A 13,834-nucleotide genomic window follows, 5' to 3' on the forward strand; every position below is an offset into this window, starting at 1 on the left:
GGCACTTTGAAACACCTACGCTCTCCCCTCTTCTTTGCCTTTCTTATAATGCACATCATTCTTCCCTTACTGGTGAATTGCACCAAATGACAGCTATTAGTATCAAATCCAGTGTTAGAGTATGCACACAGAAGACAGCTTGGCAAAGAGAGTGTGGGAGCCTGATACATAAATATGCAAGTTTCTGAAGCCACTTGCTGTGTTTGGAATGCCTGATCCAACGGCTTATCATCCCACTTATTATCTGGATGTGTCTGTAAGGAGGGCTGCAAGCCCCCAATCCCCTCTCCCCTCTTTCTTTAGCTTCTCTCAGTTCTGATCTTGATGCAGTATAGACATATATATATATATATATGCATTATGCCAATGAAATGAGCTATGAAAAGGAATTGGGAGAGAGGGAGAGGGGGTGCGACACAATGCCTGAGGAACTTCTGTTTCACCAATGAAGCACCATCTGTCCAAAACAATGTGCGCGTGGGGTCATAAAGTAGGAGCCATTAGCGATGGGGCTGAAATAAATCAGAATTAGATAAATATGTGCCTCTCAGTCAAACTTGCAAGTGATGGATGATCCGCAGACACAAACACCAATCACGAAGCCACCGGAGAGAAAACGATGGAGCCGGCGAGCAAGACAGAGAAGGAAGAGGAGGAGGGTTTTATCGTTTTTTTTTTTTTTTCTCGTCCAGCTGTAAATTGAGAGGAGACCTCAGAGCGAATAACAACTCTGTGCTTAAAGAGTTGATCCGGCGGTAAGCCATGCAAATAGCAACACACAGACCACCCCAGTGTCATGAGATACAGTAATTAAAGACAACACGGCGGCACAGGGTAAATCTATTAGCTTGGTAGAGATTAGGCCAGAGGAGTCAGATCCCAGGGGGCCGCACTGCCTGTTGTAGCTTTTACAGCACCTCTCCGAGAAGCGTCAAGAAAACAGGCAGCCAACAGTCACAAATGTTGCTATTATTTGGCATTAAACACCATTTGGCTCACAATACGCACAGGTCTATGTTCAGCTGATAATTAAATGCAGCTTTCTCTGACACACTAACCGCTATTACTACAACTTGTCATAAAGAAATATATTACTGGCAGCAATGCATGGAAAGTTCCATCCGTGAGTCGCTGACGTGGAGCCACCCACCTGGCTAACTTCCATCTGGTTATCAGTAACGTCACCATTGTAGCGGAATGTTACTCTATATCTGCCAAGGCCGTGTAACTCCAGATCTGAAAGGTTGCGCCTCAACTTGCTGGGATCTATATCCATCTGTCTCATACAACACATGACACAAAAGCTAATCCCTATAAAGGGGCTCAGTAACCTAGAGCTTTCTGGACTAATGACTTCCCTGCTAATATTCAATCCTAAATTTGCGCAGGACGGTAAAGTCAGGTGAAGGGCTTTATTTGACCGCGCTTGTAAAAATGGATGCGGTGGAACAGAACGGACGCCCGGCTTTGGCCACAGGTCAATAGTCTCACCCACGTGCAGTAAAACAGGAAGAAATATTAACCCTGCTTGATTGCCCTAGAGCTTAAGCGGCCCTGCTCTTTCCCTTCTTTAGGTCTCAACAGGCATCCCCTTTGCCCCCGAAAGCTTTTCTACACAAAAGGGTTACACAGCGCCGCAACCAAGGTCAGAGGGACAGAGGGAGACCTCTTGCGGTCTGCCACAAATTTCCATCCCCCATGAGAGCTGGACGGTGCAGAGGGCAGACATGAGGTATGTATGAGGAGCATTTCCCTTGCCGGTAAATGAATACCTGAAGGGCCCAGCACACAGTGTGAGAGATTAAAGGACAGCCATTTTGTTTTTATTGACCTTAGATGATTAATCTGAGGGAGAAGGGGGGTAATTACAGACATCAGTGGCACAGGGAGGAAAAGAGAGACATAACCCCCAATTTTGCAGCTCTCACTGACATTCTCTCTTAATTTTTGTCCCATAATTACCTTTTGCCTATAGCTTTCATCTGATGTAGTTAATTATAAGGCAATAACACAAAAAGGAAGGCTAAAAACCCTCACGCTGACTCCTTTAGGAAACAGTGTCCTTTGCACAGAAGTCTTAACATTCAGCTGATTTAACTGCCCGTATGTTGAAGGTAAGGTAAGCACAGATCATATGGGCAAAAGTGAATTACACTGCAAAACCAATTAAAACAGTAACACTGCCATTTCAATTTTCCTATGATGTGTAGGCTAAGTAAGCTGTCCGTCAGAGAGCATTAGGATCTGATAGAGGAAGAGGAAAAACATATTAACTCTTCAGTATCGGGGGGGGGGGGGGGGGGTGGGGGGTGGAGGATGGGAGGGGTTTGCTAATGAACCCTGAAGAGATTGGAAAGCCTAATCAATACTCAGGGACATAAAAATGTTCTCCTTTGCCTTCACCTTGAACTCTGAACTGTGGTGGAACTATCAAGATGTGGGAGACAGAGTTAACCCATTATTAGCTTCAACAGGGAGGTGAGAAGTCCCACCGGCTGGTCTGAACAAATAACAACTGCATGTGTTAAATAATCTGAAATATGTGCTTACCTGGGGTTCCAGCAATCTCCACACTTAATGTGCGTTCAATGGTTTTGTTCTCAAATGGTGATCCCTTGTGGTCACTGGAAGACAAAAAAGAAGTGCAACGATTTACGTCTCAGGTGAAAGTAGGACTTTAAATGCTTTTGTGATCTAAGAAATGGAAATGAGTCACAAAAATGCCTCAATTTGGTTTCTAGTCTATTTAGTTGTCTTTGGTTTTGTCTTTTTTTTTCTGTAGTTGTTGTTGCTTTTTGCCTGGAATAATGCGGAAAAACTTCTCACACTTACTTTGGAGACTCTGGGGTCAAAGGAAGTGGCAAGGTGGTTGGTTTGGCTGCAGAACACAAAGGAGCATGGGTAATTATTGATCTAGGTATAACACTCATGGCAGAAGAGAACAGGTCCACATTCTGCAACAATTAATCTCAAATTGGCTCGTTAAATGCAATTATTACTACAAAAAAAAAAAACACCCATTAGAAAGTCTTTCTATAGACACTACTGCACAAAGCGTATCTTTTTAGATTGACCCCGTTTTAACAATTTATTCTCTTTGGATAGACTGTTCACTCTGTGAGGCAGGATGAAGTGATGGTGCGCATTTCACTGGTGTCTACACACAGACATACTCCGCTCAAGACAACAAAGACTTCGAAATGGAATAAAGACAGAGAGACGATGCCACAAACAAGACACATGACAGTGGGTGAGCCCCTCCCTGGACAATAACGTCATAATTGCATGCACCAACAGCACAGGAGGGGAAAAAGAAGGAAGAAAGGAGAGTCAAGGAAGCTTGTGCAGTTGCCCGAGGCTCTGGCCGACTTGTGCTCCAGCTAAGGGAACGTGGCTTTAGTAGCACGACGCTAAAGAGCAACGCCCGGGCTCTGAGTCTACATGTACATATTCAGCACACTCAGCTCAATCAGCCAAAGGTGGTTCAAGGGTCGACTTTACGAACACCAGACGCACAGAAGCAAGACAAGGCTCGCCCCTTTTCCCACCCCCTCCTTTTTACAAAATTGCACTCAATTTAAATTTGAAAGAATGCCTCCGGGACTAGCAAAAAGCATTGGCTAGCAGGCTGTTTGTTGTCATTGTTGTTTGTGCCCTCAGAATGACTGTTAGATTCGTATTAGAATAGGGGTTAGTTGTGAAGTCAAACTGGGAAGTGGTTAGAGCAGGAGAGGGAGAAGAGAGAGCAGAGATAAGGCCAGTGGGGGGGATGCAGTCATGATTACCTAACAACGGGTGGCCCTGGTCGTCGGGGTGCTCGCTGAGTGCCTGCCTGTGTGGGTACCCTTGCCCTTGTATGATGCAGGGAGGGGCGGGCTCTGCAATTCTAGTATCTGGGAAGAGTGGGCTTGGTGGGCCTTGTGAGAGCACCGCTGCAGGGCTGCCCGTGACATGGTCGTCATCATCATCATCATCAACACCATCATCATCATCATCATGGTCAACATCCTCCCCATGGTTTAGCCACCCCAGCTCTAGTCCAAAGCCCAAGTCTAGCCCTGAGTCTGGCTGGCTAACCCAACTCTCTAGGTCTAAGGCGAGAGGTGACAACAGGGGCCCTGAGTCAGACTCTTCAACCTGACTTTCTGCCCGGTTTCTACAATCAGTGGTCCCTCCTAACTCTTCCTCCTCCACCTCAGAAGCATCTTGGGCTGGGCTCTTAGACCTCTTACCTGCTGATTTGCTCAGAGTGCTGGGTAAAGGGGTGGGTAAAGTCTTAGGTGGGAGTAAGTGGGCTCGATATCGAGCAGGCCTCTGTTTGGAGGTGAGCAGCTGGCTAAGTAAGGGGTGTCCCAGCTTCTCATCTCTTTTCTTAATAGTCACTGTGATGTGTCTATGCGGTGCACGGCTGGCACCATTACTGTTACTACGGCCTTGCCTGCCAAAGCCCTCACTAGCCTGAGTGGCGCCCGCAGCCTCTCGGCAATGCTCACAGCTGTGACTCACCTCTCGGGGAGGGAGGGAATAAGAATGCATATACCTAATAAACCTAGCGGCGGCCAGGCGGCCCACATCGCCTGGCGGCCTTCCTTCTTCACTGGGCGGCCCGTGCTCCAGTTTGGGGCGGACATGGCCGCAGGTGGAGGTTCTGTGGCCAACAGGGATAGAAGCACCCTCCGACTCCTCAAACCCGTCATCGTGACTGCAACGCTGCCACTTCCCAGCCCCAACACCAGCCACACTACACTCGCCTGCAGCCCGGCTCTCACCTCGCTGGTGATGCTGCTGCGGCGGCTGCTGCTGCTGCTGTTGTTGTTGTTGTTGTTGTTGTTGTTGTTGAGATGGTACAGCTGACTTCTTCTTGGAGGTGGTGGAAGAAGAGGAAGACGAGGTGGAGGAGAGGGAGGAGAACGAGGAGGTGGACGACGAGGACGGCGAAGAGGAGGAGGAAGACGCGCCAAGACCCAAGCCACTCTTGTCCCTGCTACTGGCACCCCCCCAGGTGCTCTTGGCTTCACTGGCTTTGGTGTGGAGCAGGATGTCATCAGTTGCTGTTAGGTATTTCAGCAGCTCAGTGCAAGGCCGCCTCACCGGGCGGTTCTGTTGGCTGGAGCCCCCTCTTGCTTTGCCATTCCAGGGGCTCTCCGTCTGTGCAACACAACAAGACAGAGATAGAGAGGGAACATCATTTGGTTTGCTCAGAAAATAAAGTTTTGCTCACTGTTAGTATAGTTCAGTTGATCCAGTTGTGAGAAATCATAAGTGCTTTATTGGGCACAAAAATAAAAGAACAAAGGGAGAGAGACTGAAAGAGCGACTCAGACAGCCTGAGCACAGTGGTTGCCCAACTGTCTGGGAGGCAATGGTGGGAGTGCGGTCCGCCCATCATCTTAATTGCGTGGCCCTCCGAGCACCAACGCGCCACTCTGTACGCGCACCATGTCCTCCGGGAGTCCTCATTCGCTGTGCTCCAGAAATGGATGACTCAAAGGCACAGTATGAAAATAGAAACTGTGAGGAAGGTTGACGCACTCCATGTGCAAACACAGTATGCACAACGCACACAAATCTGTGTGTGTGTGTGTTGTGTTTACCACACAATATGATCACATACAGATGCTTTTCAAATTCAGAGGATTTTAAGCACTAGGGAAAGCAGAACAAATAGAGATTTCAGACGTTTTTCCCCAAACAAGAGCAAATGATCAAGTGCTGGAAGCTGTGTATGGCACTGAACAAACACCATGTCAGGTTCTGACATGAAATGCAAACAGATTACTGGAATGACATACTGTTTTTATTCATATTCACAAACATATGACGCTTACACTGACTAAAATTCACCTTAATCCCAGCCCCTTTAGAAAAAAAGTCCTTTTGAGAGCCATCTAATGAGAACATAAAGGCTGATATTTTGATCTTGACGTCTCAAGGCATCAATCTCGCCGCAAGAGTGCCTGTCGCTGTTTTTTTTTTTTTTTTTTTTTCCAACAGGCACCATACCAAGGCGGATAAGTGGTGGAGCTAATGAGACAACGGTGCCGATGCCTCGCCTGGAAAGCCCAACAGCAATCAGCCTGTTTTCATTACGAGATGGCCCCCTGGGATAGTAGACTAGAGCAGTAGTCTAACATCTTCTAAAGGCGGCCACCAAAACAAGAAAAGCGTGAGAGGGGGGGAGAAAGAGCAAGAAGCAAGACAGAGCAAGAACAGAGTGAGAGATAAACAAACACTGACAGAAAATGTGTGTTCAGGAGTGAAATACGCAGCAAGGCAGCGCGCGTATTTGTGTGTGTGTGTGTGTGTGTGTGTGTGTGTGTGTGTGTGTGTGTGTGTGTGTGTGTCCCTACCTTGACGACGGCAGGTGGTGGTCTGATCCGGTGGTTGCTGCTGGCTGCATGGTTCTGTGCCTTGCCACCTGTGTATTGATTATAGCTGAGCTGGGAGTTTGCGGGTGCCAGAAGGAGCTTCTTCAGCTGCGAATGGACCCAAACAGAACAAGAGAAAGTGGTGGGGGGGGGTGAGTGAGTATGGCTTATGCAAATGACCATTTTCTTTCAATTAGACAGCCTGCTCTTTGTGGAACCAAAAGAGGCCAACGCTGCAGTCAGAAAAGATGAAATCACTCAGATATTTAAAAGATTAGACATTTTTTGAGCAGTTTATAGTACGCGACAGGACAAGTCTTTCTCCCTGTGAAGGTGTTTTTGTGTACACAAAGCCAGGCTCCTCTAATGTGATTGAATAAACACTCTCGGGCATGTGGCTAAAGGTCATTTGGAAGGGACCGGCATGGAATAAAATGGACTAGAACTGAACATAACACAACATTTTAGGTCAAAGCCTTTAAGCTAGAGGAATGCCCAGATGGTGTGGTTATGTGTAAAAATAACAGCACAAAGGTAAGCTGACTTCTCATCGAGAGGCTTGTCTTTTTGCCAAAAAAGATGACTCGGGCACAGGGGGATTAGTTGAGACCCACTGAGAGTCGACAAGATGAGATGGATTTCTTTTTTCCCTGACTTTCATTATGTGCCGGCTTGATTTCAGGACTTGTGGCACCGTGTCAACCGTAGTTGGCCCCACCACAGTGTTCGTATCATTGAATTGGCGCCACAATAGCACTGTTATGTAATTAGCACTGAACAGCAAACGCACTGATCCATTCCATTTACTTCCCTTCCTCCCTGCATCTGCATCTCTGAATGCTCTGACGACACATACAGTGAACACATTGTGGCAAATGTGGCAGAGAGTGGATTGGGCACCGCCAAAGACAGAAGTCTAACAGACAAATGGCCACTTTTGGTGCCCAGTCTTGCTGAAGAGTCTTATCTGGTGTGTGCCACAGACTGGCAAAAAAAAAAGCAGCAGTGTGCGCAGGGCTGGAGGTCATGTCTCAGGAATGGCACGTTTTGACCCTGGAGTGGTGGTGATGGGGGAATCTCGTGAAGGAAAAGCTGGTGGTCTTACCAGGGAAGGCTCCTCGGGCTCTGGGGTGCGTGGCGAGCCGTCAGGGGAGGAGGGACAGCTCCGGTCACTGGCATTGGTCACGTCCCCATCTGCCAGGGCCTCAAACGAAGGCAATCCGTCCTCATCCACCGGGATGCTGTCCAGGGTCTCTGTAAGCACTGCCAGCAAGTTGGCCTCATTTTCTTCATCTATCTTCTTAGGAGGGGGAAAAGGGGGAAGACAGAGACAGAAAAACAGAGAGACAGGGGGAAAATAGGACATTTTAGTCAGGAGAAGTTGCATCTCTTTTTTTTTTCTACCGGGGAAGTAAAGGTGGTGGGTGGTTGCATGCAGGCTTTCATTGTTAATAGAGTGGGAAGATTTTTTTTTCCCCTCTTTTTTTTTGCAGTAGAGCTGTTTCTATCCTGGCAGCCTTTTTCAAAACTAAATTCTCTCCCTGTGCAAGTGAGTCAAGCCTGTCACTCATATTTTAAGCACGCAGCTTACTGGACCAAAATAATATCTCCCCCAAGAAACCCATTACCAGGGCTGACAAGTAGCAAGCATCTAGGGAAGACAGGAGTGGGTCGGGGTGCGTCGTGGTATTGAGGGGTTTGTGGGGGTAAAGGAAACAATGAGTGGAAGTTGACTCTCCTCAATCTTTCTCGGCGGAATTGCGACAAGATCGGCTTGCCGTCAAGATGTTTGCAAGCTATGCTCAGATAAGGCGAATTACCACCCGTTAATGCTAAATAAACGCGATATATTTAAAATGTGAGCATGACAGCTGATGTGCACGATGGGCGGGAAGTTATCATCAACATTTCATGAAAAATAAAGCGTGTCCTCGCCACTCAGCTCCTCTCTGATGCGCCAGAGGAGTTGTGTGCATGCTGCAGCTGGCTGTTTAATAGTAGAGATTATAGCCGTGTTCGAGAAATAAAGAGGCAGAGAGCGATGAAATATATAGAGATGAATAGTGAAAGAGGTGTGATCTGCTAACATGCACGTACAGCATGTAAAGAAAATAACAAGAATACAGAAAATGTATATTAAAAGCAAGAGGAATGCAGCTTGCTTGGCAAAAGGGTGTGTGTGTGTGTTTGTGTGTGTACTGCTGTGCCTTTGCGCAGTGACAAGTGACAACAGGAACTGTAAGTTCCAGGGCCATAAAAGCCCAGGGGACTTTAAGACAGCGGAAAGATAAACAACGTCGTCACCCCGGGATGTTCTGTGGCCAGCCCAACAAGAACAAATCCCTTTATGCACATGGCAGGATTATCATCGCTCGGTGACGGTGTGTGGCCATCATTATGCCAAGGGGGCCACCAACCTCTTAGATACCAGCACTACACCCCAGAAGACTCGGATGCTTACATGCAGGAAATTTAGCTACCCACTTGTTCCTCTCTACCCTGCTGATTTTACACAATTACACACCCACCGTGGACGGCACTTTTGGAGCAGGTTCGGATTCACCAATGAAGTAGCAGCTATTTTAATGCTCCCCCCCTTCCAATTTTCATTTATAGATGACACAGATATCTTGGACGTTCAGTTAGCTGGCTAACGGTGAGGAAAACGTTAATCTGATGCTCATTGAGTAGATTTTCTCTGAACAACATGAGCACTCAGTCATTATTAAAAAATGATAAAGGGGACATATTTCAAAGAGATAACACGACGTAGACTGGGGCCACGGCGCATTGGCAAGCAAATGCCTTGCAGGAAATTGCTCTGTATGAGGTGGCATGCTGTTTAATTACTTGCATGAAGCTCCAAATCCACTGTGCTGGAACCCTCCACGACTGAAATGTTCACCATTTTCCAGCATCCCAAGTTATTACCTGAGCACTAAGCGGGTAGGTATTAACCGCTGATAAATCCGGAGCCTTTTCTTAGCCCAAACATACATCCTCGCATGAGAAATTGAAAGCGGGATCATTTTAGATTATCACAAATGAGTCTTTAATGAGCCAGCCATCTGTTTAGGTCCAACCTCACCAAACATCACACACCAAACAAGTGCTGCTGTATTTGGGTGGGGCTTTACTCACCTCTCTAGATTCAAACCTATACATTCTGTAGACATTGCAGTCTTTGCCACTCTGCGACATGAGTTACATTAAAAGTTGAGGGGGCTGTGCAAGCTTCATTATGTCATGGTTTGGAAAGGATTGGGGAATTTCTGAGGCTGTGGCAGGCTCAAATATAGTGATTTCAATCCTGTTTCAAAAACCTCCACCAATTGGCAAGCTCCCACAGGCACACTGTATCCCCGAAGATAACCCAGAAGGGACTCTCATATTCTGAAAGAGACACTTGTAAAACCCTGAGTCGTGACGATCATGCTGCAGCCGCTGCTGCAGCTCTAGTGGAGGCACTCATAGGCCAAGTGGGGATTTGAGAATCTGGGGTAAAGAGCAAACCTCAGTGATCATTTCTACCCTGGTGAGACCGTGATCTAATACTCCTGTCCAGCAGGGTGAGCTTTTCAGTGCCAGCTTAAGGACCACACCTTGCAGAGTTTCCACACCAAAGTCAGTCTTCGACCAATGTCCCTTGTATATTTATTAACAAAATCTCTATGTGGGTGGACTTCGGGAGCTATGGCACCCAAAGGGGTTGACGCCAGGATAACCCGGCAACCTGCTGACGGCCATGTCCACTTATATTGATTACTCCAGCAGCTGCTGAGAGGAAAAGAGGGCAGGAAGAACAAAGAGAGAGGAGAAAAATTGTCTCGGTGGGAGCACTTTCTTGCCCATCCCGCTTAATGGACCTCACCGAATTAAAGAGATCTTAACAATCCTGGGCTAATTGTGGGATCACAATATATTAACCCCGCTCCAATTCTAAAGGGTGCCATTTTGTGGCTGTTTTATTCCAAATGCTTCAATTAGCCATTAAACATGCTGGCAAGTGCTGGCAGAGCTTCTTTCCCCCCTCCTTCACCCCAGCTTCCCCACGTCGGAGAAAAGAAAGCCAACTCCAGTTGTTCATTATTAGGTGAGGCCCTTTTGTTATCAGGCAGGCTGTATTAGAGGTTGTCCTTGCCTTTAACTCTTTTATTGAGTTCCACGGCTCAGCATTTGTGTTCCAGGAGATACTATTCACGCTGCCGATAAGGGAAGGTGAAGGTGCTGTTTTAAACAAACACTCACTTCTGAACACTGGGGCAAATAGCCAAATTAAATCTGCTAATTGCTTCTTGAGGATTCCAAGCTCCTGAGCAAATTTGCCAGGGATCAAATTTTAACGAGCTTTTCGGGGCAATGCATCATTTACATGTTAAAAGGAACCAAATGTGTTGTGAAAGTGCCAGAATGATAGAAGTGATCACTGAATAACACCAAGATGCAGTTTCAACAGCTCCGCCGTTATCTTCAAATGAGAAGCAGAACATGTGGCAGACACTCTGGATGTGGGAAGATAAAATATCTCCCATTAAATGGGTCATCTGGTATTTAAAGTACTGTTTATTCTTACTGTCTCTTTCTGCTCACTCTTTCCTTCTCTCTCTCTGCAGATAGAGGAATAGCATCCAGTTAGTTCAGACAGAAAACATTCTTAATAAATTGGCCTCCAAATTGCGTGGCGGGGTTAAATCTGTGCCTTGACAATTTAATTGCACTGCTTCATCTCAATCTTTATTTTTTCCCCTCCACTCTCTGCTCCGTCAGCTTTCAAAAGCACTCCCTTGGATGAGGTTAAGACGAGCCAGACCTTCTAATCATGGCACAATCAGAAATTGCAGGGGGTATATGTGCGCGAGCGCCGAGCGAGGGGGTCGTATCAAGTCGTCACATCTTGACTCTGCCAAGAAAAGCAGCCTTGGATTTGATAAACAAATAATGTCATTCTGTGTTATTACCCCCGGCCCCCAGATTTCAGAGGAAATAAATCAACGTCAGCCTTGCCGTTAAGGCCTTAGTCAGGCCTGACACGTCGGCTGGTCACACAGGCACAGCATATGGGAGCGGAGAAGGAGGGAGGAAAGAGAGACAGGGAGGGTAAGGTACGGCACGATGCACGGCAGAGAGACAAATCATGGCAGCCGCCAGGGATGTCTGGTCATTTAGCATGAGCTTACTGAGATGGAGAGAGGGTGATTATGGCCTATACGGAGCGATGAAACCATACATAACACTGTTAAGTCCCTCTGTGCGTCTGAGCGTGCGAGGCGGCGGTGACACAGTCTGACGGTGTTCCAAATCATAAAACTAAATGTTAAACCTCTATTGTGGACGGGGCTGTGACTGAGACTGTTATTCTGAATCTGAATTTCCCGAGAAAATGATTCCATGGGCTTGATATCAAGGGTCGGCATGTTGAGGACACAAAAATCACAGCACTGGTGGCTCACAGTGTGTCTGCATTCATCCAGATTCAGTATATATTCTGGTTTATCATGATGGTTTGAGCTGTGAGTTGCTAAATCTTGTACCATCTAAATGCAGACAAGATTGTCCTCTCCAAGCAGCAGGCAGCTGATTTTAGGCTTCTCCATCCTGCTTAGCTATAATACCACAACTGGCCTTGTGATAATCCCTTCGCCCTGGCAGGAATTCACTATTTTGTGCCTCCATTTAAACAAAAATGGCAGCTCTCGGAATGAAGAGGAAGTGCTGCTGCAGGAGCTGACTGTTTACATGCCAGATGTCTGTCTCAGTTTAGAAGGCTACGCGGGTTGTCAATGAGGAAACGGTTGGACCCATCAGTGAAGACCAGGATGTGTGCGTGTGTGTGTGTGTGTGTGTGTGTGTGTGTGTGTGTGTGTGTGTGTGTGTGTGCAGAGATGATGCATCTCCTGGGAACCATTTGAGACTGTTAGAACACTATCAGATGAGCTGATGAGGGAAAGAGAGAGGAGAATAGAAAGTGAGGAGACGAGATATCTGTGTGTGTGTGTGTGTGTGTGTGTGTGTGTGTGTGTGTGCGTGTGTGTGTGTGTGTGTGTGTGTGTGTGTGTGTAAGAGAGAGAGCCAAAGAGAGAGAGAACTGTTGTTACACATCCTGACACAGGCCAGATCCGATTGAGACACCTACCCAAGGGATGTTAGCGGCGCTGGTCTTTCTAGTTCTCTGCGGAAAAATCCTTTGACCGGTAACCCTGCTGCTGCTAACACTAACCACCTGAACTCTGTCGCACATCTGCTGAGATCAGCTGAGGCTGTCACACGCCTTCAGACCCACCAAGCCCTCTCTGTATAGCTTTGGGTCAAAAACCATTCAGTCAGCTTCCGCAAAACCGCATGCAGCCAGAAAGACACGCACTGAACCCAAGAGATCAGCAACTGGAAAGACAACGCGAACCACCATCCTTATATTTGTGACAGATCTATAAAAATAACCTGATAACTTTCCATTCAAACACAGCACTAAATGCATACACACTTCTGTTCACATCAGCTCACACGCATCCTCACACAGCTGTCCAAACAAGCGATCGGATCGCGAAGGGGGGGGTGTCCTGGTGGAGCCTCCCCATCTACGGTCCTGCCCCAAGCTGCTGTTGTTTTCCTGCTCCAGCCGTCCAACAGATGGTCCAAGCAACCGTTTGCTAACACCACAGAATCACACACCATCATAATGATTGGACACTCACCCTTTTGTTTTGGCAGCTACTTCCCAATCGGCTTGGCACGAGGAAGCACTGATTGCTGTGATTACTCTGACTTTGACTTGCTTTGACGGTCACAGCGGGAGGGGGGAGAGAAACAGACATTTGGAGCCTCGAATAAGGAATATTCAGCTAGATGCAGAGATGGGATGAAGAATGGTGCTTCCCTCTGCTTTTTTCGCCTAATGGCATGCAAATAGCTATTTGCTTAAGTCGGCAGCTCTGAATGTGCACCACTAAGCAAGGGGCCTTTGAACATACTGTAACACTGTTGATAATGCGTTGGAGGAACACAGGGAAGGGAACTGAGCGAGTGCAGAGAGAGACAGAAAAAGGAGCACAGAGACTGCTTCCAATGTCCATCTTTCTAAAGGAACGCCGCCACATTTCCTGGCTGGAGCGTAAGTCTGCCATCACCAGCCAAGCGTAGCTATCCATAAAACAATTACACACACACACACACACACACACAGAAGGCTGGTCACTTTGGTTTTGACATTTACATAGATTTTCAAGGGGAGCAGAATGGACCAGAACTTCTTGTTTTTCGCACCGAGGGCTCCGTTATTATCCGCTGCTGACACCACCTTCACACACTTACAACCACGCGCGCACGCACACACATCTGTACACCTGCACTCAAACGCAGCTCCTGACCTTTCAGGCCCTGCCAAGCCCATCGAGGGTTTGTGGCGTTTCATTTGTCACAGTAATGTCTTCCTCGGAAAGATGCCAGTGCAAGGAGAGCCAGGGTACAGT

At 47.3% G+C, this 13,834-nt stretch overlaps 1 protein-coding gene across 8 annotated transcripts in view; it reads right to left on the bottom strand.

The window, feature by feature from the left end:
* Positions 1 to 13,834, bottom strand: part of ppargc1a (peroxisome proliferator-activated receptor gamma, coactivator 1 alpha) — a 248,725-nt gene that overhangs the window by 11,943 nt on the left and 222,948 nt on the right. For 2 of the 8 annotated variants that reach the window (XM_070993103.1, XM_070993105.1), the window contains exons 3-7: positions 7,474 to 7,665; positions 6,351 to 6,476; positions 4,770 to 5,148; positions 2,833 to 2,878; positions 2,551 to 2,624 (exon numbers count right to left, since the gene is read on the bottom strand). In XM_070993103.1, coding sequence (XP_070849204.1) covers positions 2,551 to 2,624; positions 2,833 to 2,878; positions 4,770 to 5,148; positions 6,351 to 6,476; positions 7,474 to 7,665 — 817 coding nt within the window. Of the gene's footprint in view, positions 1 to 2,550; positions 2,625 to 2,832; positions 2,879 to 4,540; positions 5,149 to 6,350; positions 6,477 to 7,473; positions 7,669 to 13,834 lie in introns of all 8 variants that reach the window. The other 6 variants (XM_070993102.1, XM_070993104.1, XM_070993099.1 and 3 more) reach the window with 4 other exon arrangements.

The sequence above is a fragment of the Chaetodon trifascialis genome, chromosome 23, assembly GCF_039877785.1.
Source record: "Chaetodon trifascialis isolate fChaTrf1 chromosome 23, fChaTrf1.hap1, whole genome shotgun sequence".
In the NCBI taxonomy this organism is placed as follows: domain Eukaryota; kingdom Metazoa; phylum Chordata; class Actinopteri; order Chaetodontiformes; family Chaetodontidae; genus Chaetodon; species Chaetodon trifascialis.